The sequence below is a fragment of the Sturnira hondurensis genome, unplaced genomic scaffold (assembly GCF_014824575.4).
Source record: "Sturnira hondurensis isolate 20B ecotype Veracruz unplaced genomic scaffold, ASM1482457v3 Scaffold0000867, whole genome shotgun sequence".
Lineage (NCBI taxonomy): Eukaryota > Metazoa > Chordata > Mammalia > Chiroptera > Phyllostomidae > Sturnira > Sturnira hondurensis.
The window spans coordinates 3358976-3385722 of NW_028073498.1; the positions used below are offsets into that span (position 1 = coordinate 3358976).

The following is a 26747-nucleotide window of genomic DNA, read 5'->3' on the forward strand; positions in this document are numbered from 1 at the left end:
CAGTGCAGGCCCCCTCGCTCACTTTCTACTGAGTTTAATTGGCTTCTCGCCTGAACGTCAAGATAAGTACATTTAATTAGAATTTATATTAAATAAAATTATTGAGCTGAAGGAGGGGCCTGAGGACTCAAGTCACTGACTGGTGTACAGGTTTTGTGAAAGCGAATTTAAGAGCTGGAAACTTTTTTTTTTTTTTTTGCTTATTTCTGTTGAGTGTTGCTGTAATGGACTGTTTGTTTTTAGGTACATAGATTATAGATACTGATATAAACTAATCTGATATAGTCAAGAAATGAATATTTTAGTTACTAAAGAATTGCATAATATAGCTAATAATTTTTGGCTTTTAAAGGATTAGAATCCAAGTAGTTTGTTTTTAAAGATTTTATTTATTTTTCCCTAGAGGGGAAGGGAAGGAGAGAGGGAGAGAAACATCAATGTATGGTTGCCTCTGGTGTGTCCCCTGTCGGGAACTGGTCTGCAACCCAGGCATGTGCCCTGACTGGGAATCGAACCTCGATTGTTTGGTTCGCAGGCCCGTGCTCAATCCACTGAGCTACACCAGCCAGGGCAGAATGCAAGTAATTTTTACTTATTCTTTAGTGAGCACCATTCAGCCTCTCTCTAGTTCAGATGTTCAGCTCTCTACTTAAAATCCGTCCAAGGCTTCCCACTGATCTGATTTTAGGAAAAAGGAATGTCCTGCTTGGCCTGGCTTCCAACCTCATCTGTTAGAAGCACCCCCCGTTGCCCTTTATTTTCAGGTGCAGAGATCTTCCTCCATTTCCTGGACTTTCCCATGTGCTTTTCTTCTGAACCCGGTGCTGGCCGCTCCCTCCGCCTGTGATATGCCCCTCTTTCCTTGTCAAGTTGCGCTCAGCTTGGACTTGACTTCCATGGAGAAATCTCTAAAATCACTGGAGTCTCAGTCTATTATGTTTCATGCTGCTTTTGCATCTTTTTTTGTCTCTGTAGTAGCAGAGTAATTGTCATTAAGTAGTTCATTTTTAAATTCATTGTTTAATACCTGCCTTCATTTTTTGTTTGTGATAATGCTTTATTTTTAAGTAAAAAGAAATGAATCATAGCCAAAATAAAATGTTTTACCTCTGAATAATATCTGAAGCATAAGGGGAAAAGTCATTAATAAGGAACATATTTTCATTTTTTAATTTTTTGTTGAGATTTTAATTCAGCTTCACAGTCACTAAGGCTTTTAAACTTAGGTTTCATGATCCTTTTGAGTTCATTTTTAAATGGAATCATTTATCTTCAAAACACGACAGATCTCAGAATCTATTAAAGATTATTTTATTCACAGTAGAATGAACATTTCAAGTGGACTTGGTGTCATCTGGGCCTGGGAGACAGCACATGGTGGAGCAGAAGCTTAGTTGTCTGACTTGTTGTGTGTGAGCTGCGTGCATGAGTCAGCGGAGGGATCGCAGCAGTCCTTGCAGGCGTCTGCTGGGCGAGACTGTCCAGCGATTCCACGGAAATTCCAGTCCGAGCAACAGATGGCGTTCGGACAATACTCATGGCTCCGAAAGGGTGTTGGCCTCCTCCTCTAAGAGTAAGTCCTGACACTTAGAAGATGGCACTTGGTTTTCCGTGCATGAGAAATTCTAGGAGTTGCCATATTGGCATTCCATTTGAATTAGGTTAGGAAAAGTAGACAAATCCGCTGTCCTCACAGGAAATGGGATTGTTCCCAGGATGAAAACCACATCATGGTTGATATTTTCATAATCAGGCAAATCAAAAACAAATTTATCTTCTGCTACTTGCTGTGCAGCTGTTTGCACGAGCCTCCCCACCACCAAGCAGCCAAACGTGGCGGTGGCGGCCCAGTGCCTGCCTCCTTAGTGAACCAGGAACTGCCGCTACTTCTTACTGTGCCTGTAACTGTGATGCTCAGCCTCGTGTTTGACGTGCAGTAGGCAGTCAGTGAGTACTGAATAAGGAAACAAATGAGTACTGCTGAGACACCGTGATTCATTATTTCACTGCTCTTCTGTAGAAGACTCTGTTAAAGTTGGCAGAGTTAGTTATTAGCCCTGGCCCGTGTGGCTGTGTTGGTGGGTCGTTGTCCTGCAAACTAAATGTCACAGGTTCGATTTCTGGTCAGGGCACATGCCTGGGTTGCAGGTTCGGTCCCCAGTTGGGGTGAGTGCAAAAAGCAACTAATCTGATGTTTCTGTCTCCCATTCATCTTTCCCTCTCTCCATCTCTTCCCCTCTCTCTAGAATCAATAAAAGAAAAAAATTAAGTTATTGTTAATTGCTTATAGTATTAACTAATTCTTAACATTGTAGAGAGTCCGGAAATTTATTTTTCAGTTTAAAAAAGTGAGCAATGGCCTTGGCTGGTGAGGCTCAGTGGATTGAGTGCTGGCCTGTGAACCAAAAGGTTGCTGGTTCAATTCCCAGTGGGGGCAGGTGCCTGGGTTGCAGGCCAGGTCCCCAGTGGGGGGCACATGAGAGGCAAGCACACACTGATGTCTCTCTCCCTCTTTATTTCTCCCTCCCCCCTCTTTAAAAACAAATAAATAAAATCTTTTAACAAATAAATTTAAAAGGGAGCAATTAACATAAAAGCGATTATGTTTTTTAAGTGTAAAATATCAATAGCTCCATGGAAAAGCAGCTATTAGTACATAAAGGTGTTTTTAGAGAGCATTTGAGATCTTGAAATAAAAAAGCGTTTTTAAAATTTTACTCTCCTCTGCAGTGGCTTGTGTAATTTAGTGGACTGAGCACTCACCTGTGAATAAAAGAGTCACTGGTTTGATTCCCAGTCAGGGCACACGCCCGGGTTGTGGGCCAGGTTCCCACTTGCGGGCGTGTGAGAAACAAGTTGATGTATCTCTCACACATCAAGTTTCTCTCCATTTCTCCCTCCCATCTTCTCTCTAAGAATGAATAAATATTTATTTATTCATTTAAATAAATAAATAAGTAAAACATCAAAATTAGTGAATTTTTGTTTAGCCCTTTTAATATTGAAGACAGAAGAAAATATCCAACATTTTTGGCATATTATGTTTTATTATCTCAAGAAAAGTAAAAGCACAACTGAAACATAAAAAAAGATTTGTTCTCTGTATGGAGAAGGTGCCGTGACTGATTGAACGTGTCAAAAGTGGTTTGCAAAGGTTCGTGCTGGAGATTTCTCGCTGGATGACGCTCCACGGTCAGGTAGACCAGTTGAAGTTGATCGTGATCAAGTTGAGACATTAATTGAGAACAATCTACGTTATACCCAGCAGGAGATAGCTGGCTTACTCAAAATACCCAAATCAATGAAGTTATTGGTGAAAATGAAAATTGCCTCTGTTTATTTAACTTAACAGACTCTTCTGCCATCCCAATAGACAGGGTTCCAGTCCTCACGGAACTTACACTGTAGTTGATAGAGTTAGACCACGTTCTGATAATTGTACAGATAAACAGGCAATGCCAATCCAACGTGCACTCTAAAAGGAGAGAGTGGGAGAGCCTTCAGTAGAGACCTTTGAGGAAGTGATGTTTAGGAAGAGCTCTGGTGGAGGAGGAATTAGCCACTGGTGACAGTTCCAGGCAGAGGGGACCGCCTATGCAGAGGCCCTGAGGCGGGAGGAGCGTGCGTTTGGGGCACTGACAGAAAGCCAGCGGCACTGGGTCAGAGAAGGTGCGGGAGAGCAGTTCCCCCCAGAGCCAGAGAGGGAGTCAGAGACCAGACCAAACGTGAAGGACTGAGTCACGAAAATGGGCTACTGTCACCAGTTCAGAAACCGGAGTCCTAAGTGTTCACCAGTAGGGACTAGTTCCATGAATTACGGTGTAAAGATGTAAAGGGCTCCTGGGAAGGTATGGGAAAAAGTGAGGAAGTTTACTACCTACTCAAAAATAAAGAAAATTTCAATTTAATACAGAAATTAATTTTTAAAAACTTTCAAAAAAGGTTTTTAAGTGAAATTAAAATTTTCAAATAAATTTAAAAAGTTAAAACCTGGTCCAGTGCTATATGAGTTGTTCTATATGAAATTCTGAGGACTTCTTTGGTATAATGTTACTCTTTTATATGGTTTATTGTAATAATCATATGTTTTCTTATACTTTGAGGATATAGTTATTATATCTGAACTCAGATCTATTTAGGAATTTAGCACAATACATAAGAGCACATCTGCTAGTTCCTAGGTTGATGTCCGGTCATTGCCGTTTACACAGTTGGTTAGTTGGGCAGATTACTTCTCCTGGAAAGCTCAGATCCTCATCTCTAAAATGCAACTAGTGTATGCACCTCGTAGACTTCCGGTACAGATTATGTGAGATCACACACATGGAACACATAGGAGGGGGCCTGAGTAGGTATGTTTCCCAAACTTTGAAACATGTATTTAAAATTAATAATGTCTCCTACATAAGTAAGCCTTTGGACCTCTGGTCAAGATGCCAGCATAGGGAAAGATGGCTCGCCTCCTCGCACAACCACATCAAAATTACAACTAAAATATAGAACAGCCATCACTCAGAACCATCAGAAGTTGAGATGGTTGGGAGTCTGACAACTATGGAATTAGAGAAATTACATCCATCCAGAGTGATAGGAGCAGGGAGATGCGTAACGGACTGGTCCCACAACCACATGTAGTGGGTGATAATTAAGGGGGTGTATCTTGGGAATGAGGAGTCCCAGTCCCACACCAGGTGCCTCCAACGCAAGGATCCAGTGCCAGGAAGATAAGTCCCCGTAACTTCTGGCTGAGAAACACAATGGGGATTGAGTAAGTGGAGAAATTTCTGGAGTCCCAAGGAGTTCCTCTTGGAGAACCCACACATGAACTTGCTCAGACTCAATCCCTCTGAGCTCCAGCACTGGGGTAGCAGCTTGAAAGGCACCAGTAGCATACAGGGAGGAACTGAAGTGTCTGGCGCATCAAGGTGGAAGCTGGGGGACAGCTTTCTCCCAGAGAGAATGGTGGGCAGAGGCCGTTGTCCCTTTTCTGAGCCCTAATCCCCACAGCCACAGGGCCAGGAGGCGGGTACCATATCTGAGACTCCATCAGTCTGGGTAACACTGTTTGCCCTGCCATGAAGATTCCCTGAGACTCCCTACCACCCAACTTACATGCCCACCCAAACTGTTAAACTGTTTTTTTCCCATATGAATGGCTAGTCTGGGCTCATGCTTCACAACTTTCTAGATCATATCAAATAATCAACAGCTGGCCTCAGTAAACCCACAGCCCCTGAACCTCTTGCTTAGTGGCCCCAGGCCCAGCACTAGCAGCAGACAGCCTTGATCCATAGCTTGGCTTTGCCTGGGAATCTCCAAGCCGAGCAGAAGTAGCAGCCATCTCAGATTGCTTTATAGTTCATGCAGGGTGGCCCGGGGCAGAACACAGGTGGGGGCTGACCTTGGCCTACACCGCCCAGGAAACCCCAGACCCTGCACACCCAGTGGACAGCTGTATACTACAATAGAAAACCACCACTTTGCTCCCAGCAGAGCTGATCTGCCACAGAGGGTGCAGATTGGTGGTCAGTGGTCATAGTCAGTCCTTGCAGTTGACTGGCCTGGGTAAATCCCTACCATTGACCAGACCAAACAAGAGGAGGGTGTACTCAGCTCACACAAAGGGTACACCTCAAGTACCCAGCTTGGGTGATAGGGGAGGCTGTGCCACTGGACCCTACAGGACACCTACTACATTAGGCTGTGCTACCAAGACAGGGAGTCATAGCAGCTCTACTTAATACAAAGAAACAAACACAGGGAGGCAGCCAAAATGAGGAGGCAAAGAAACATGGCCCAAATGAAAGGACAGATCAAAACTCCAGAAAAAGAGCTAAATGAAATGGAGATAAGCAATCTACTAGATGCAGAGTTCAGAACACTGGTTATAAGGATGCTCAAGGAACTTAGTGAGGACCTCAACAGCATGAAAAAGATCCAGTCAGAAATGGAGGATTCACTCACTAATTGAAGTAAAGGACAATTTACTGGGAAGCAACAGTAGAGTGGATGAAGCCAAGAATCAAATCAATGATTTGGAAACAGAAGAAAGCAAAAAACAGCCAATCAGAACAACAAGAAGGAAAAAGAATCCAAAAAAACAAGGATAGTGTCAGCAGTTTCTGGGACAACTTCAAGCATTCCAACATTCACATCATAGGGGTGTCAGAAGGAGAAGAGAAAGAGCAAGAAACTGGAAATCTGTTTGAAAAAAAAAAAAAAAGAACACTCCCCTAAATTGGTGAAGGAATTAGACATGCAAGTCCAGGAAGCACAGATAGTTCCAAACAAGATGGATGCAAAGATGCCCACTCCAAGACACATCATAATTAAAATGCCAAAGTATAAAGATAAAGAGAGGATCTTAAAAGCAGCAGGAGAAAAGCCATTAAGTTACCTACTGGGGTGTCCCAGTAAGACTGTCAGCTGATTTCTCAAAAGAAACTTTGCAGACTAGAAGGGATTGTCAAGAAATATTTGAAGTGATGCAAAGCAGGGACCTACAGCCAAGATTGCTCTACCCAGCAAAGATATCATTTATAATCAAAGGGCAGGTAAAGAGCTTTTAGTTTTTTCTTGTCTGAAAAACTAAAGAAATAAAGAAAAAAACTAAAGGAGTTCATCACCACCAAACTGTTATTAAATGAAATGTTGAAGGGACTTATTTAAGAAAAAAAAGATCAAAGCTATGAACAATAAACTGGCAATAAATACATATCAACAATTGATTCTAAAAACAAACTAAGCAAACAATAAGGACATGATTCTGTCCCTACAGAATCTGGGACACGGAGAGCATTTTGATGGTTGCCAGATGGAAGGGGGATGGGGAGAATGGGTGAAGAGGCAAGGGCATTAAGAAGTACAAATAGATAGTCACAGAATAGCCATGGGGATGTAAAGTACAGTATAGGGAAGGGAGTAGCCAAAGAGCGTACACGCATGACCCATGGACATGAACAATGGTGTGGGGATGGCCTGTGGGGGATGGTTGGTGGAGGAAGGCAAAGGGGGAAGAATTGGGACAACTGTAATAGCATCATCATTAAAATATAATTTAAAAATAAAAACAAAAAAAATACTGCCTTTGCTGAAATTTAATTCTAGTAGCATTTTTTTCAGCAGCATTAGAAAGTCTACACACACTGATTCAGTGATATGAATTCTACAGATTTATTTATAATTACATTTGCTTTTTTCTTCTTTGTATTTGGATTACGGTTGTACCACTTTAAAAGCCTTTGTGGCCAGAGCTGCTGCCTTGTGATTGGAAAGGAAAAGGGCTTGCATTGTGAGACCATCTGTGGGAGTTACATTGTCTGAAACTGACAAGAGATCATGGCAGATGGTGAGGTCACAGAGATTGACTCTTTGAGTTTGACATAATGTGTTCATGAAGGTGGAAGGAGAAATCCGATTTATTTTTTTTAACCAACAGAAAACTTGGTGACTGGAAGAAGTGTACAATTGTTGACTCTGGGTAAAACATTATACATCGATGCACATGACCGGCTTATCTTTGAGAATGGCAATTTCTTGAAACACTTGGTGCTGTGTTTATTTACTTTCTAGACACTTGAGTTAAGTCATATATTTCAAATGATTTGTAGCTTAAAGACAATGTAAAAGAAAGACAAAAGCTTTTAAAATACTTAGAATGTATACGTATTTTAGAAATGTATATTTTAAAATTAAAGGGTCATAAACTCTCACTCAAAGCCAGTACAGCATACTTCATTTTTAATTGAATGAAACATATCTCTGTCACAATCCTATTTTTTTTGTAATGTTTATCTTACTGTGAATTTAAATTACATTTGAAGGTTTATGCTGTTTCTCTCATTTACTAGGGTATCTCCCATACCTACCTTAGTGCCTTGTGCATAGTGGGTGTAGAGTGTTTGCTGGATGAATAAATAAATTAATGAATGAATTTACAACCTAATCCTGTTAATTTTAGAAGTTTTTCTTAACAATTAAAACCATTTTTTCTCTTTTAAATTGGATTTAGGGTGTGGTAATTTTCACTTACACGGTGCATGAATTCTGCATTATTTATTTGTGACTAAGAAACCTTAATTTGTCACAAGAGATAGCGAACTGCTTTTTTCCCCTGACATTGGTTGATGGTAACCTCGTGCCAGGCAGTATCTTAATAATTTTTCATGCCTTGACTCATTCAGTTAAGTAGATATACTATGACTGTTTTTGCAGGTGGAGAAATTGAGTCACAGAGACATTAAGGTAAATTTGCTCAAGGAACTCATGCACTTTTGCTCTTTCAATTATTTTTCCTTTAGGTAACATTTAGAGGTTCCAGTTTGTGCTAGCTCTGGTGAGAAGATACAAAGGAAATACTAAACAAAATTTTCTTTTGTCAGGCTCATTAATGTGGCTATACAGTATTTTTATTGGTAGCCTATTGTTATAGTGTGCTGAAGTAGTAACACTGTTAATTTGGTTTATTTGCGAGAGAAGCTCGTGCCACTCAATAACACAGTCCTTAGGAAATATTATACAGGATTGAATGCTAAATGTAGTCATGAAGCAGATGCATGGAGACAGGTTTCTGTTGCCATCACAACCAAACTATGGACATGAAATGGGGAAAAGGGCAAAAAGAGGAGGCAAATCTGGCAGCTCCGCCCACCAATGTCTGCTTATATTTCATTGGCTGGAATTACATCATATGATCAGCCTATGTGAGAGGGAGTCTAGTCATTTTAGTTGGACACATCGCCACCTTCAACTTCCAAGGAAGAACAGGAAGTGATTTTGGGTAGGCAACAGTATCTATTTTAGATAGATGTAGCAAGTTTCTGAAATATAACAGGTACTCTGGATTGGAAAAACCCTTATTGTCCCAGGTTCTTTGGATGGAAACAACCTTATTATCTTAGTTATAAATACATTTCAGTCATTCCAACGGTAATCTTGAAAATATTTAAAATTCTTTTTTTTTTTCTGGTTAGGAGTGTTTAGTGTTTAATAAGCCACAGGGCATTTGTCACATTAAAGGGTGGATTTGACGATTTTCACTTCGACTGTATCAAACTTACTCCTAACATAACCCTAAAAAACCCAGTGTCCGCCTGGCTGGTGTAGCTCTGTGGATTGAGCGCAGGCCTGCAAACCAGAGGATTGCTGTTCGATTCCCAGTCAGGGCACATGCCTCGGTTGTAGGCCAGTTCCCAGCAGGGGACACACGAGAGACAACCATACATTAATGTTTCTCTCCCTCTCTCCTTCCTTTTCCCTCTAAACATAAATAAATAAAATCTAAAAAAAAAGATGTTTTAAAAAAAACAAAACCCCAGTGTGCCTGTTTTCCAGATGAGGACACTGAAGGTCCGGGAGGCTCAGTCACTTGGTTAGGCCACATCAGCTAATAAGTTTCAGAGCTGAGACTGAGCCTAAGTTTGAAAAAGAAACCATGCACTTTCCACTCTGCTAACACTGCTGCTTTATTTATTCTATAGGGCACTTCCAGCAAGGCACTTAGAACCCGTTGTTATTTTGATTTGTTTTTATTTCATTAATTCTTGTTTTCTTCTTCTTTTGAGTTCCCACTGATCTTTTTAAACTTAAGTTTGTTGCTTAATGAATGAGAGAAATGTAAATGTACTTCTGAGTTAGTATGTAAGCTGCACATTATAGGTTTTCTTATTTCCATTGTTGTAAATTTCCTTCTTTAATTCATGGGTTGTTGGAGCAATAATGTATTTTTATTTTCTAAATATCTGATTTTAACTTTTAAAAAATTGGCTGACTCCTAATTTAACTGATTGTGGTTAGAGACCATAAACTGGATAATATTTCCTTTTTGAAATTTGTTACTACATCATTTGTGATGTTGAATGGGCACACATTTTGTAAATATGATCTCAGGTATAGAGTTCTATGTAGATCTATTATATCCAGTTTGGTTAAAATAGTAATCTTCAAAATGAAGTACTTATGTTTTAGCCTTAAATTCCTAGTGTTAATATGTCATGTAATTTTGTGAATGGGATCTCAGGAATGAGTGCTTTATTATTTATTTCACTTATAATATGAAGAGGAGATATCAAACAATTGACGAATATAAAACGGTTCCACTCTAGGAACTTGATTTTCCTATGAGGTCATGATAGATGTTGTGACCCAATCTGTCGCTACAGTTGCAAAGCAAAAATCAACTTTACCCTGAAGTTGTCTTATTAATGTTTTAATTTTGAAATAATTTTAAAATAAGAGAAAAGTTGTAAAAACATGGCAATGACCTCTTGAGTACCCTTTTCCCAGATTTAGCAGTTGTCAGCATTTCACCATATATGCTTTATCATTCCGTGTGTGTATGTGTATAAAAATATTCTTTTCATCATTTGAAAGTAACTTGCTGCTGTCACACTCACTTAAAAAAAAACCCATAATACCGTCACTGAACTTAAGGGGTTTGCCACTTGCAGTGTTCTATTCAAGAATGGACGCGGTTGTTGCAAGGTTTTGTTTACTTGCAGTGAGAAGAGACAGATTCACATCCAAAGCTCTGTCTTCCGGAAGAGGCTTAGCCAATGCTTATACATGTTGATTTCTTTGCTGTTGGTTACTTTATCCAGCTGAGTTCCTGGCAAGCTCATCCTGTTCACAGCTGCATCTGCAGGATACTGGGCTGCACTTTAACATCTAGACATTTAGCAAGGATAGCTTGTAGTAAGAACAGCCCAGACCTTGAGAGATTTGTCTTACCTGTGATCAACAGCTGAAAATACAACAATACTATTATACAGTCTGTGGACCATATTTCAGTTTGTCCCATTGTCCCAATAATGTTCTTTACAGCAGTTACTTTTCTGGTCTAGAGGCCAGTCCAGGAACATAGGTTGAATTTAATTTTCATGTGACATTAATCCCTTAAAATTTGGGATGTTTTTCAGCTCTAATGATGCCAACACTTTAGAAGAACTCTAAATTACTTTACAGAGTGTTTCTCAATTCTCTCATTTTTAAAAATAATTATATTATGCTTTTTGGGCAGAAAACCTCAAAAGCAGCATTTTACCCACCTCAGTGCACTTGAGGAGGTGCAGGTGTTGGTTTGTCTGGTTGTCGGTGATCATTTGGTGGCTCTGATCACCTCGGTTCAAATGATGTGTCTCAGGTTTCTTCACTGTAAGATTTGAATTAAGATGTATTTTGCAGGGAGATGTTTCAAAAGTATATAAATATAATTTTTCTTACCAATTCTCATCCACTAGTTTTAGTATCTATCAATGATTCTAGCCTAAACCTTTATAGAAAACCATAAATCGGAAGTTCTCTACATCATTCCCTTATACAGGCAGTGGCAAAAAAGTAGGTTTACAGTTTTGAGTACACAAAACACAGATTCTTGTATTGTTTATTAATTATTATATTTTACATACAAACAGCTGTAAACCTATTAGTTGGTATTGCATTACAAGAAGACCTTTCCCTTCTTCCTCATTATTTGTTCCTATCGGTATGGTCTCCTGGAATATAATTTTATTCAGGGGTTTATAGTCTGTTCTATTTGTTACTCTCAGTAGGTACTTTGGTGTTTATTGTCTGGTTGCAGGCCCTTTAAGCTGCTTCCTGTGTACATCCGATGCAGCTCCATCACTTCTTGAGCCCTTCCCTACTTTCCGTGCACTAACGTGTTCCCGGTTTATCTCGCACATCTCCGCCCCAGCCCTGGAGTTGGCTGTTCATCTGAGAAGCCCTAATGTCTCCTTCAAAGGTTACCCAAAGCAGCATAATACAATGTTTCAAAGCCCAGGCTCTGTCACTTGTTAGCTGAGCTGATTTAGTCAAAGTATTTAAGCTCTCTAAACCCCAATTTTTATCTGGGAAATGAGGATTCAAAGGGTCCATATCTTATAGTTTTGTTGTGAGGACTAACTTAGATAATTCACTTGAAGAACAATGCATGTTGCATAGTATATGTGACATAAATGTTGCCTATTATTATTATTACATTATTATTCCTCTTTTCTCCTCTTTTAACAGGATGTATTTTAAAGAATTATTGAAGACAAAACATTTCGTTTTCCTCTTTTAATGGCTTTAGAGAATTTTAAACCGAATACCATTTGACATGACGGCAAAAAATGTAAGTATTTGTAAATTTTTTAATGTGTTTTTAAAGTGATTGTACTTTTTCCCTCAGGTCTTTAATCCACCACTCAGATTAATCCAATTCAATTGACTGGTATTAATTCATAGTCATTATTGCTTGTGCAAAGAGTGAGGCAGTGAGCTCCAATCCTCCTGAAGGCAGCGCGCTAATGGGCAGGGTAGCGCTCTGCCCGATGCTGCTAAATGACTCCTTCTCCACAGCTGCACCGTTGCTCTCTCCAGAAAGTCCCCCACCTGCGCCTTTGCCGGGTACTCTAGTAAATTTGTTTGGGTACTTGCTGGAGAGTTTCTTGCCCTCACTGTTTTCTTTGGTTTCTTTTCTTTGGGGATTTTACTCAGGGAAATGCGTATATTTAGATGTTGTTTGGACCTTGCTCTCCTCCACGATATTGATTCTTGACATTACATTAGACTTAGATGTTTTGAAGAAGTTACTCATTTTTTGTTGTTATTGTTCAAAACTGTCATTTCTGGATCTACTTTCTTTGAAGTTAAATTCTTATTGTCACTCTGTATCAGTGGATTTGTTTCCAGTTAATGGTGAAGGATTTTGCCAGGATTATTATGTTGGAATCTTTGATTGCAGGGTTACAGAAACTACCTTCGACTATCTTACACAAAAAGGGAATTTATTATGAAAATACAAGGATGTTTCCAGGAACTTGAACTCTACCAGGAATTGAGGCAGTATTTCTGCTTTTCTCTGCGCACCTGCCTCCTTACCCTGTCTCTCTGCAAATCTCCCTCAGTTCTCCAGTCAGCATCTCAGTCAGCATGTGACAGAACCAGCCTGTTCAGAGAGAGTGGGGAGTGAGGGGAGGGCCAAAGGAGGCCTGGCAGACTCCATCCGTCCCCCTCAGCTCCAGGTTCGGGCTCCTTGGAAAGGACTTCACCGAGCTCAAGTCTCAGATCCCCTGGTGGTTTGGTTAGTTGTCATCAGGAGAGGCAAACACTATATTGAGTAAAAAGTTCTCCTTATGAGCCAGACAAATAGTTCTAAGTACTGCCATTGCACATCTAAAGAATAGCATTAAGAAATAAGCTCTTATACTTATCTCTGTTTTGCTATATTAATCTTGCTTTTAGCATGCACTGGTGGCTCTAAGCAGATATATGTTTTGCTTCATTAACATTGAGTTAATTTTGGTGGGGTAAATTACCAGGAATAGTTCACTATAATCTAGGACTCTTGTATATATTTATTAAAGTGTCGTCTGGGGAAAAGAAGCACAATTTTAGTCTTTGTATTGGGAATTTTCTTATAGGATATTACCTTGATTTTTTCTCCTTTGGAAAGAAAGAGGATGTGAAAGTTATCCTGAGCAACAAGATGCTTAACACTTAAATAGCAAAAGTAAATTTTGGCTTAAAAGGTACCTTGAATCAAATACAATCTTCCTAGTCATGTGTACAGTTTGCTGATTAAAAGTTGTTTCCCAGAAGTAACATAAAGCATCTGAAATTACCAGTGCTAACTATCCCACTATTATGTTGCATATATATTTGGAAGAAAATAATGACCAACATGCTTTATCCACATGTGGCAGATAAAAATTCAGGAGGGATATTGTGGGAGCGAGGAGTCCCAGTCCCACACCAGGCTCCCCAGCCAGGGTTCCAGTGTCAGGAAGATAAGCCCCCACAACTTCTGGCTGCAACTACCAGCAGGGACTGAGACAATGGAACAAAATGCTAGCGTCCCAAGCAGTTCCCCTTAGAGAAGCCACAAATGAACTTACTCAGACTTACTCCCTCTGAGCTCCAGCACTGCAGTAGCAGCTTGAAAGGCACCAGTTGCACAAAGGAAAAACTAAAGTGTCTGGCATCAAGGTGAGAGCAGGGGGATAGCTTTCTCCCAGAGAAAGGCCAGCACAGCCACAGAGCCAGCAGGCAGGTGCCCTATTTGAGACTCCATCAACCTGTTTGCCCTGCCCTGATCATCTCGTGAGGCTCCCTCCAACCCAATGTGCGGCTGTTAAAAGTGGATTTTTGCCCTGGCTAGTGTAGCTCAGTGGATTGAGCATGGGCCTGCAAACCAAACAACCATGGTTCAATTCCCAGTCAGGGCACATGCCTGGGTTGCAGGCCAGTTCCCAGCAGGGAACACACGAGAGGCAACCATACATTGATATTTCTATCCCTCTCTCCTTCCCTTCCCCTCTAAAGATAAATAAATAAAATCTAAAGAAAATGCCTTTCTTTAAAAAAAAATGGATTTTCCATATGAATGGAGTTGGCTCTTGCTTCATAGCTTCCTAAATCCCTTCAAACAAGCAATAGCTGGCCTCAGTGAGCCCCAGCCCCATGCCCCTTACAAAGTGGCCCCAGGCCCAGCACTAGCAGTAGCCAGCCTAGATTCACAGCTTGGCTTCCCCTGGGAATCTTGAAGCCAGGCACAAGTAGCAGCCACCTCAGATTGTTCTATAGCTCAGGAAGGGTGGCCCCAGGCAAAACGCAGATGGGGGCTGATCTTAGCTGCACCACCAGGGAAACCCAGAGCCTGCACACCCAGTGGACAGGGTGATAAGCCACATCGGTGCACCACCACCCTGCCCCTGCACAGCTGATCCTCCACGGAGGTAGAAGTTGGTGGTCAGTGGTCACAGCCAGTCCTTACAGTTGACTGGCCTGGGTAAATCCTTCCCATTGACCTTACAAGAGCAATAAAGACTCAACTACAAGAGAAGGGTGTAGTCAGCTTACACAGAGGGTGCACCTCAAGTACCCAGCTTAAGTGATAGGGGAGGCTGTGCCATTGGACCCTACAGGAGACCTACTACATTAGGCCATGCTACCAAGACAAGGAGTCATAGCAGTTCTACCTAATACATAGAAACAAACACAGGGAGGCTGCCACAATGAAGAGACAAAGAAATATGGCCCAAATGAAAAGACTGATCAAAACGCCAGAAAAAAAACTAAACAAATTGGAGATAAGTAATCTACTAGATGCAGAGCTCAAAACACTGGTTATAAGGATGCTCAATGAACTTAGTGAAGACCTCAACAGCATAAAATGATCCCGTCAGAAACGAAGGATACACTAATTGAAATAAAGAAAAATTTAGGGAAACAACAGTAGAGTGGGTGAAACCAAGAATCAAATTGATGATATGGAACATAAGGAAGCAAAAACCAGCCAATCAGAACAATAAGAAGAAAAAAGAATCCCAAAAAACAAGGATAGTGTCAGCAGCTTCTGGGACAACTTCAAGCATTCCAACATTCACATCATATGGGTGTCAGAAGGAGAAGAGAAAGGGCAAGAAACTGGAAATCTATTTGAAAAGTATAATGAAAGAACACTCCCCTAAATTGGTGAAGGAATTAGACATGCAAATTGAGGAAGTACTGAGAGTCCCAAACAAGATGGATGCAAAGATGCCCACTCCAAGACACATCATAATTAAAATGCCAAAGTATAAAGATAAAGAGAGAATCCTTTTTAAAAAGATTTTTAAATTTATTTTTAGAAAGAAGGGAAGGGAGGGAGAAATAGAAGGAGAGAAATGTCAATATGTGGTTGCCTGTCGTGTGTCCCCTACTGGGGACCTGGCCTGCAACCAAGGCATGTGCCCTGACTGGGAATCGAACCGGCAACCCTTTGCTTCACAGGCCTATGCTCAATCCACTGAGCTAAACCAGCTAGAGCTAAAGAAAAAATCTTAAAAGCAGCAAGAGAAAAGCAGGTAGTTATCTACAGGAGAGTTCCCATAAGACTGTTAGCTGATTTCTCAAAAGAAACTTTTCAGGCTAGAAGGGATTGTCAGGAAATATTCAAAGTGATGCAAAGCAGAGACCTGTATTCAAGATTGCTCTACCCAGCAAAGATATCACTTATCATCGAAGGCCAGGTAAAGAGCTTCCCAGACAAAAAAAAACTGAAGGAGTTCATCATCACCAAACCATTATTAAATGAAATGTTAAAGGGACTTATTTAAGAAAAAGAAGATCAAAAGTATGAACAATGAAATGGCAATAAATACGTATGTATCAACAATTGAATCTAAAAAAAGCAAGCAAACAAGAACAGAGACAGGATCATGAATATGGAGAACGTTCTGATGGTTGCTGGATGGAAGGCCGTTGAGGGAGAATGGGTGAAGAGGTGAGGGGATTGAGAAGTACAAACAGGAGTACAAATAGTACAAAGACAAGAAATAAATATATAATGTCAGGTAACAATAAATATTACGAAGAAAAAGAAGGTAAAAGGAGAGAGAGGGAGTGGTGGGGATGAGGGGGCACTCTTTCAACTTGGTGTTCAGAAGAGTCCTTTTTCAGAGGAAGTGTCATTTGGGCAGAGCAGTGCTCTTAAGTCTCAATCCAAGAAGGAGCCATCCTTATATGTATCTGGGAAAAGAGCACTCCACGTAGAGGCAGGCGAAAGTGTGGCCGTTCGTGGAACAGGAAGATGATCAGTTTATAGGTGGAACAGAGGAATCGAGGGAGAGTGATTGGAGCCAGATCGTGTGGAGCCTTGAAGACTAGGGTGAGGGATATGATTTCACATGTCAGTGAGGAGCTGTTGGAGGTTTGAGGATAGTTGCATGACCTGACTTAAATTTTTTAAAAGCTTATTCTGGCTACCGAGCAAATAGACTGAAGAGGGGTGTAGTAGAAGCCAGGACTCGTTTGGGACGCGTCTCAGTAGTTCAGTCAACAGAGTGGTGATTTGCCCTGGGATGATGTAATGATATATTGCAGATACGGCTGCATCTAGGATGTATTTAAAGGGACAGCTATCAGGACTTAACTAATTAGGACACAGGGACAGGGGAGAAGGCAATGAAGACTTCTCAGTATTTGGCGTGTGTAACTTGGTAAAGAGGAGCTCTTGGGGTAGTGCAAGATTTTATGGCAAACTCCAAAATTGTTTTGAATATATTAAATTTGAGGGACCTAAAAACATCCCGATAGAGATATTGGCTAGGCAGTTCGGTAAATGACTGGAGCTCAGGAAAGCTCAGGGCTGGATGTAGAAATTTTTTTTTAGATTTTTAAAAAAAGATTTTATTTATTCATCTTTAGAGAGGAAGGGAAGGAGAGAAGGAGAGAAATAGCAACGTATGGTTGCCTCTCGTGAGTCCCCTGCTGGGAACTGGTCCGCAACCCAGGCACATGCCCTGACCAGGAATCGAACCACGATAGTGTGGTTCCCAGGCCCGCGCTCAATCCACTGAGCCACACCAGCCAGGGCTGGATGTAGAAATTTCTTAGTCTTTTCCTATTAAATTACTTTAAATTAGAGGGACTACATGAGATTATGTAGTACATGCATGGGCAGAGGATACATGAGGACTGAGGAGACTGAAGGGAAGGCCAGAAAAGTAAGAGGAAGTGTTATCTTTAGAGAGTGAGAAGGTGTTTCAAGAAGGAGGGACTGAAAAGTGACTCTTTGATACGGAAGAGATTGCCTGCTCTTAAGGAGTTATCCTTAAACATATGCATATATTGATTGTTATTTACATCTTTTTTGTTTCCCATTTTGCATTTCTTTTTTATGAGAGCTGTTTTTTGTGGAGTTGCTTTTGCCTTCGTCTCTGCCATACTTAGTCTCTTACGGTTGCAAGCAATAAGAAAGCCTGTTCAAAATAGCTTATGGCAAAACATAGAACGTGCTGGTTCACATAACTGAGAAGTTTGCAGTACTCTGACTTCCGACACACCTGGGTTCAGGGGATCACATGCTGGCGTCAGGGCTCTGTTTCTCTCTGTTCATGTCTGGGCTCTATATGGCGGTGTAACAGGCTGCATTGGCCTTAGAATGTTTATCTCAGAGGAAGAGAAGGAAGTTTTCCTCCTTAGCGTTTGTATTTCCAAATTCCACGCAGAAGCTTTGGGGGACCCTGCTTGGCCTACGTGCTTAGACAAGCCAGCATGGAGGAAGTGGGGTGCCACAATGGCCCACTCTGGCTCAGGGTCCGCCTCTGCTGCCAGGGCACAGCTGAGGCTCTGAGATGAGCAGTCCTGCCTGACCTACATGGGTTGCGCGATGGGTCACTTTATGAAAGGAAGCTCAGCCAAGAAGGCCATATACTCCTTGTATCTGGGATAAAATTGTTATCCAATATTTTCTAGTATCCAGTGGTACTCCTGAGACCCAGAATGAAGTTGTCTACCTTAAGCACACTCAGTATACAATAAAAAATTCAAAAGTTAATTTGAGGTGGTTTTTCTTTTGCCCTGTCAAGAATCTTTTAAAAAGTATGTAAGTCATAATACTTACTATGGAAAAATTATAAAAGAAAGATAAAAGAAACTAGCCTAGAGATTATGAGCAAAATTTTGCTTGATAAATATACAGATGTATGTATATCTAAACCAAGTGTATGTATGTTACATGTTTTTTAATAGAAATGAGGTCACACTTTTGTAACCTACTGTTTGGCTTAATCTGTGTGATGACCGTCTTGTCTTGTTAACTCTGCAGCATCATTTAAATAGCAGTTTTGTGTTATCTATTATATAGACATTACACTGGTTTCCTAATAGTAGCCATTAAATTATTTCCATTTTTTTCTTAAAAGTTTTTAAATGTTTGCTTACTTTTAGGATTATTTCCATGAGTCATACACAGTCTTATGAAATTACTGGCTCTAAGGGTATGCGCTTTTGGGGGGGATTTTGGTTCATGTTGCTAAATTGCATTTCAGAAAGACCACACCAGTTTATATATTCACCAGTGGTGTATCAGAATCCCATTTTCATTTATTCCTTTTTAATCTTTGCCAATCTAATCAGCAAAAAGTGGTATGTGACTTACTACATTTCTCTGATTACATTGCTAATTGGGTCCAACTGTATTCTGTATGTTTATAAGTCATTGGCATGTCTGCTTTATAAATTGCCTAGTCAGTGTTGAAGTGTTAAAAGCCACTGCCGTTGAATGACAGTCCACACTTGAGTATTGACTACTCGAGTTTCACTATGTGAACACATGTTCGCATGAATTTTAATTTCTAGGAGCTCTCTGAGTTTTTTGTGCGTGTGTGTTATCCCTGTTTTGCAGCTACTGTCCCAAGATCACCTTGCTTATGAATGGTGGAGCTCTGGGTTTTGTTTCCTTTTAGTTATGTTTTTCTGAAGTGTTATGTATCAGTGAAATTATAATGCCGTTATTGGGGAATATGGTTTGAGCCTTAAAAATGGGGCTTGAAAAAAAAGAAAAAAACGGGGCTTGGATGTGTTTTATTCAATAGACAGTCACGACTGCTGGTAGAACGCAGCGCCGTGTCTGACTGTCCAGACGGACCCTTTTCTCAGGACCTCATTAGATGAAAATTTTTACATAAAGTGAGGTCACTTTTTTCTCTGGCTCTGTGAAACATCATAGAAAGATCCTTTTTAAATAAAATAAGGAAAGAATAACTAATGCTTTCAAATGCCTTTCCTAGCAACTTTTTCTACTCTCAAACAATCTAATTTTTCTGTGACTCTTGAAACTGTAAAGTGTTTATGAAAGCAGAAATTAGTACATTTTGAAGTTTTAATTAAATGAATTTTGATAGTATTTATCTAAGCTCTAAATACAAACACCTTCCCTTCATGTGTGAGACCAAGGTCAGCAGACAGTATTGACTCACAGTTGACTTTTGTCTTTGTAGAGTATGATTTGTTGATTATTAAGGTGCAGGTGTGCAGCTGCTAAAAAAGTGTCTAAATTCGTTTGCTGCCTCACTCTGCAGAAGTTGGACATTAAGAGCAGGTGTTCGAACATAACAGTGACCCAGTAACTGAACTCTCGGCTGTGCATGTGTGGTTTTGGTTGAGGTTTTTGCCGTTGTCTTTGTATAATAACAAGAAGGTATAAACTGATGCTTTTGGGGTCATTGTAACACATGGGCTCAACAGTCCCAGTGTATTAAGCTTGGACGATATTAGAGGCTGTCTTCGCCTTCTTTTTACAGTAGGACACCAACAGAAGTTTGTCTTCCTCTTCTTTTTATAGCAGAAGAGTTTAAAAAGTAGTGGCATGTTAGTGACGCCACAGTAAACTCTTGGCATTTGTAAATGGAGCACTTACCATTAGCACTCGTGAGCATTTCTGGAGATCCATGTTGTGGTAATTTGCAAATTTTGTTGCAGAGGTTTTACTTCTAACAGGATACTTGTGAGAAGCTAGACAGAATTAAGTATCTACACCACAGTCTACATAGAATTGAAAACCTATGTTTTATTTATTTATATGATCCTCACCTGGGGATATGTTTGTCGATTTTAGAGAGAGGTGGGGGGAGAGGGGGAGAGAGAGAGAGAGAGAGAAAGAAACATCAACGTGAGAGAGAAACATCGACCGGTTGCCTCTTGTATGCACCCTGACTGGGGATTGAACCCGCAACCTAGGTATGTCCCTTGAAGGGGAATCGAACCCGCAACCTTTTTGATGTATGCGTATGGAACAATGCTCCAACCATCTGAGCCACTTGGCCAGGGCAAAAATCCCTGTATTTTAGATGTCTTCATCTCAGCTAGTGTCATAAAAATTTAATACCAGATTCCAGCTACAGATATGCATCAGAATTACTTTTCCATGATATGAATGATATTTATAAATATTTCTGATAATTTCTCTTAAGAAAACAAAAAAACAAAGAAACAGCTATTGGTAGAGCATTTAATTACCAAATAAGGAAATGAATAGCCTTTAATTATGAAAATGTAATGTATCAAATGAGTGCTTATGTAGACTATATAACGTTAAAGCAGTAGGTAGTTTAAAAATATAAGACAAGTGTGCATATACAAAGTTATAAAGCTTTGTGTGCTTTGAAATCCTGTCTGTGTGATAGTACTTTGAAAGGATATTTAAGGCACCAAATTATCATTAATGTTTGAGGATTACAAATTTATAAGGATTAAAACAATATGCTAGTAATAGCAGAACCATTTATTGGATGCTTGTTTTTCGTCAAGTTTTCCAAAAAGAGTTCCCCACCCCCGACCCTATATTCAATTGTAAAACTGTGTTTGATGATGATACTACTGTATTCACTTCCAATTCCAAATAGTCCAGTAGACAGCACATTAAGTGAAGCAAATTGTCTGAAGGTGAGTCCATAAACACACTTGCTGTAGGTAGTCCCTCAGGTGTCGTACTAACAGTCAATGTTAACATGCGTTGAGCACTCTGTGCCGAGCGCGGCGCTCTATGCTTTGCATGAAGCATCTTACTTAATCTTTCTAACCACCTGCATTGGTAAGTACTCCTATCGCTGTCCAATTTACAGATGAGGAGACAGAGCAGAGGGAGCCTGTGGGACTTGACCACAGCCACACGCATGGCAGGCTCCATGAGCCAGAGTGGAAAACACTGGCCTTGAGCCAGTGAACGTCACCTCCCTGTTGTGTCGTTATTATTTTTGGTAACTTTTAAACAGAGAAAGCAGCATATTCCTTGGGGAGAGGCCAATGATTGAGAAGACAGGCCCTGGGTAAAATTATGCCAACAGCACCTGCAGTTGCGAGGCCTGCGGCACCCCCTTGGCACAGCCATGGTTCACAGGGGGCTGCCACACCCCCCTGGCACAGCCGCGCTGCTCTAGATGCAAGTCATGAAAGTCTTCCAGCTGGTGATGAAACAGGTCCCACTCGTAATGGTCTTTGTCTGGTCCATTCCATGTCACAGTGTTGAAAGCATTATATAAGCAGCGATTTTGAACAGAAAGATTAAGGGCAGCGACAAGGGTGAGAAGCTTTGGTGGCGTCATGGCTACCACAGTACTTGTTTTACTAAACAAAGTCAGTAAAATATGTAGACCTAAGTTTTGCTCATAAGTACCGTGTTATTAATTTCACTTTATCTGAACCATTCATAGTTTCCCCATGTCAAGTAATATGGCAACATGTTCTTTTAAATCCTCTCCTATAGTTGTTAATTAATTCATTTTTATGTGGCCATATGAACATTTGATGTGGACCTCTGGTGGAAGGTATAAAATAGCTTGTTAAGTGATCATATAATACTTTAGATCTTCTTTTTTAACTTTTAAAACTATTTTATTCAGGTTGGTTTGAGTTCCACAAATACAGAATTAAGAGGATTTATAGATCAGAATCTCAGTCCAACAAAAGGTAAGGACAGTTGAATAAAAATTTTCTGCATTGAGCCAGTTTTATTGCATTTGTTTTGTAAAACATGAAGGTACCTGCGTTACTCTCTGTATAATAATACGTATATACTGTTACCATGTTGTTATCATCTACCAAATAACTTGTATCAGATGACAGTCAGTCACCTCTGAGAGGAGGAGAGTGTGACTGTTCTCCACCTCTTTCCTAAGAAGTCTCTAAGACCGTACTTGATCAGCAACCCTGTTACGATGAAACCAAACTAGTTAAGTCCTTTCCTTCTTGATTTTCTTGTTTGGGAGCCCTCCTTAGTGGTTTAACTTGTAAGGGACTACAACAGAATGACCGAAGGTATTGTAATTCCTGTGTGGAATAGATGGCTTAGTGGAGGGATCTTTAGGAAGATTCCGTGTATCAGACATCTGACTCACCAGTACAGGAGGAGGCTGGTCATATATTCAATGTGTATCTTTCAACAGTATCTTTTGGTATGTTGAGATAACATACTGAAATAGTTATGATTGAAATGATATGATGTCTGAGATTGGCTTCAGAATAATCCACTAGGGGAAGAAGAGTAAAGTGAGTAGAATTATAGACAAAACAAAGTTGTCTATTAGTTGATTCATTGTTTAAGCTGGGTGATAGCCATATGAGATTTTGTTATTTCTATCTCTCTTCCTTTGTATATATTTGAAATTTTCCATTAAAACTGGTAGGAGCAAAATGTATGCCATTACAATACAAAGAGCTCTGAGAGAAACATGAGCTTCCTCCAAGTGTTTATGTCTCCGGTGAGCTCTGCACTCTGGAGAGAAGGCTAGAGAAATCTGCATTTCAGTACAAAAATGTATGGCTTAATTATAATGATCTGTAGAATTACTGAGAGTTTAAATATGGATTTTGAAGCAATAAAAGAGCTGTTCTGTATGTCAAGTGTTGATACTTCTCAGTTTTTCCCCAAATGTTTTACTGTGGTGAAGTACACGTACCATGAAATTTCCTACTTTAACCATTATTCCATAGATGGGTGGCGGCGTGAGGACATGCGTGCTGTGCGCCCGTCGCCACCGTTTATCTCTGTAACTCTTCGTCTGTACAACTAAACCCCACCCAGTACACAACTCCACATTGCCCCCTCTCATCAGCCCCTGCACACCACCATTCCACTGTCTGTGTCTGTGATTTTGACTACTCTAAGTAGCTCATGTAAGTAGAATCATACAGTACATGTCTTTTTGTGACTGCCTTATTTCACTTAGCGTATGACTTGAGGTTCACCCATGTGGTAGCATGTGTCAGAATGTCCTTTCTTTTCAAGGCTGAATATTCCATTGTATGTATATACAGCAGTGGTTAAATGCAGTTTTACGGTTGTTCATATGGAAAAGGATATAATAATAAATAATAGTACAAGAGTAAACTCTTTTTTGTACTCACAACTGTAAACCTACGTTTGCCCACACCGTATAATAGTCTGCACCTTATCCGCAGTGTGGTTTGTTACCCACAGTCAGCCACAGTCTGAAAATATTAAATGGAAAACTCTAGAAATAAGCACTTCATAAGTTTTGAATTGCACGCTGTTCTAAGAGGATGAAATTTCACGCTGCCCCACGTGGACGTGAATCATCCCTTGTCCAGCGTGTCCGCACTATAGATGCTCCCCACCCTTCAGTCACTTGGTAGCCGCCCGGGTTATTGGATCAGCTGTCGGTGTGGCTGTGCTTGCGTTCACGCAGCCCTTATTTTATTTAATAATGGCCCAAAGTGCAAGAGTAGTGATGATGGCAATCCGGGTGTGCCAAAGAGAAGTCACAAAGTACTTCCTTTAAGTGAAAGGGTGTGTACAGTATCCATAGGAAAAAAATTAGTGTACATAGGGTTCAGTACTGTACACACGTATACGCAGGGTTCAGGTGTTTCATTGGGGGCTTGGAACGTATCCATCCCCCTTGGGTAAGGAGGGAACTACTGTACCACATTCTGCTTATCCATTCATCCATTAGTGGACGCATGGGCTGCTTTTTTGTTGTAGCTCTTAGCTGTTGGGCAGTGGGAGCACAGCTGTCTCCTTCTTACAGCACAGGGAATGTGGCAACAGTGGTGACAGTTTTGTAATAGCTGCGTGTGGTGTCAGATGGGCACTGCACTTAAACCAAGGTGATCACGTCGTGGGTTACATAAATGCCTGCTCACTGTGTTGTGCACCTGAAACTAATATAGCACTGTCTGTCAACAGTAATTGAAAAATAAAATAATATTTTAAAATATTATTTATTTTAAAGATAAATATCTTAAGATATCTTAAGATATCTCAAGACCCTGTTTTTTAAAAATTCAAGAGCCTGCTTTTTAGTCTTTTGGGTATATACGTAGGAGTGGAATTGCTGGCAATTCTGTTTTTACTATTTTGAGGAATTGCCATCCCAATTTCCACAGCAGTTGCACTGTTTTGCATTCCCACCAGCAGTGCTCAGGTCCTCCAGTTTCTCCACATCCTCACCAACACTTGTTACTTTCTTTTTAATAGTGATCCTCTTAGTGGGAGTTAGGTGGTATCTCAGTCTAGTTTTGATTTGCATTTCCTTAATAATTAGTGATGTTGAGCATCTTTTCATGTGTTTATTGGTCATTTGTGCATTTTCTTTGGAGAAATGTCTACTGAAGTACTTTATATGCTTCTTAGTTTTTTTTCACATTATGGCATAAATAGAACATTTGTTAACATTTGTTAACAAATAGAACATTGATAACATTTAGTGGATGCATTAGGGCTAACCAAATGAGGTGCCTTAAGGTCAGAGGTAAGCTAGCCAGGAGCTCCGGCTGCCAAGGCCCTCTCCTGGCTGCCCCAAGGCCAAAGGGATCGGTATCTTAGTAACCCATAGCCTCTTCACAACACAGAGTCGGGAATCTCCACTCTAATGAATCGTACTACTCGGGTCTGGAGAAGGAGCTGGGAACCGCAAGCTTTGTAGATGTGGAAAACTCTGATACCGACTAGTGGGACGGAGATAATGGAGTAGTGCAGTGATCTTGGAAATAAAAAGGGAGGGATACCAAGTCGTGAAAGGGAAGGGTGGCGTAGGAAAAGGCCTTCAAAAGATAGACGACAAAGGGAGAGAGTGAGGGGTGAGGCGAGAGATGGATTGTCTTTGATGGTACTCGAGGCATCTGGAGGGAAGAAAGAGGGTCCTGAAGGTCAGCCACGAGTGGGCGTTAGTAACACCAGGGAAGCTTAGTTACAGGTAAAACCTCCGCAGCTTGTTTAACCTGATAGAATAAATGGAAGAGATGGGGACAATCATTTATGAGGCAACACCTAGAGAAATCAGATTTAGAAACAGCTATGTGTTTAAAAAGAAAGGTATTCCTCTTCCTTGAGCTGTTGGCTGGTGGCAGCAGAAAGAACTCCAGGTTGAGTAAACTGCAGGGTTTAGAAAAGAGTCTTCTCTCAATAATTTTTTAAATTGTTGAAGTTCAGTTAATATTTATTTAAGGCCTAAGATGAGAATTGTATTGGAAATAAGGTGTAGAAAAGTATAGAAGAGTATTTTACTTAATTGAAATGATGATATGACAATATTATAGAAAAAATTGAAAATTAGTGAAAAAAATCTATCATCTAACATAACTTTTTGTTTTTATTATTTTTCATTCATTACTGATATACTGATGCTTTATAGTTACAAAGCTAATATACATATAATTTTCTCCTGATTTTTGACCAAGTGCAGAAAAACACTTATATCGATGGTCTTCATAAACAGCATTTTTAGAGTTTCATACTATTTCATTGTGTTTTTATCAATCACAATTCATTCATCATTTCCCATATCCTTATTGCTGGATATTTAAGTCTTTTTTGGTTGGTTATATGTATGATGTGTATATGTTTCCATATATATATAAACACATACATAGACATCCATATCTTTGTATAGCTGAAATGCTGGACAAAACAATGAATATTTTTAGTCAGCTAAGTTTTTGTTTCTCTTTATTTATTTTCTTAATATATGCAATTCGGTTACTAGGTCATTCCCCTGCTTAAAACCTTTTCACAATTTCCTATTTAAATCAGGATAAAATCCCAAACTCCTTACCTACAAAATCCTGTGTTATGTCCCTACACGTGACATCATCCTTGTTTCTGCCACTTGTCTCGGTGGCCACTATACCTCAGCCACACTGGTGTTTCTTTGGGGAAGTTCGCAGTATCTATGAGGAAATTCAAAAATATTGACTTCTTTTGGCCATGGAATCAAGCTATTAAGAGTCTGCATTAGGGAAGTCATCTTAAATATAAAAAGATTAGCCATAATTTGGGGGGCGGTTTTCAGCATTGGACCGTGATGTGCATAGGTGCGGTTTTCTTTGTATCTGTTTTACTTGAGGCTCACTGAACTTCTGAAGTTACATCTTTCACCAAATTTAAGAAAGTTTCGGCTATTAAATGTGCAATTTTTTTTCTGTAAGAGGGTCTCTCTTTGTAACTTCAGTTGCATGTATGTTATATCTTTTGGACTTGCTCT

At 40.1% G+C, this 26747-nt stretch overlaps 1 protein-coding gene and 1 pseudogene across 5 annotated transcripts in view; one reads left to right on the top strand and one right to left on the bottom strand.

Moving 5' to 3' along the window:
* The window catches only part of TFDP2 (transcription factor Dp-2), a 165840-nt gene that overhangs the window by 41050 nt on the left and 98043 nt on the right, over positions 1-26747 (top strand). For 4 of the 5 annotated variants that reach the window (XM_037051428.1, XM_037051444.1, XM_037051451.1 and 1 more), the window contains exons 2-3: positions 12010-12112; positions 22146-22212. In XM_037051428.1, the coding sequence (XP_036907323.1) occupies positions 12098-12112; positions 22146-22212 (82 nt within the window). In that variant the 5' untranslated portion in view covers positions 12010-12097. The remainder of the gene's footprint in view (positions 1-12009; positions 12113-22145; positions 22213-26747) is intronic. The other variant, XM_037051459.1, reaches the window with a different exon arrangement.
* Positions 1316-11620, bottom strand: LOC118990955 (protein Hikeshi-like; annotated as a pseudogene).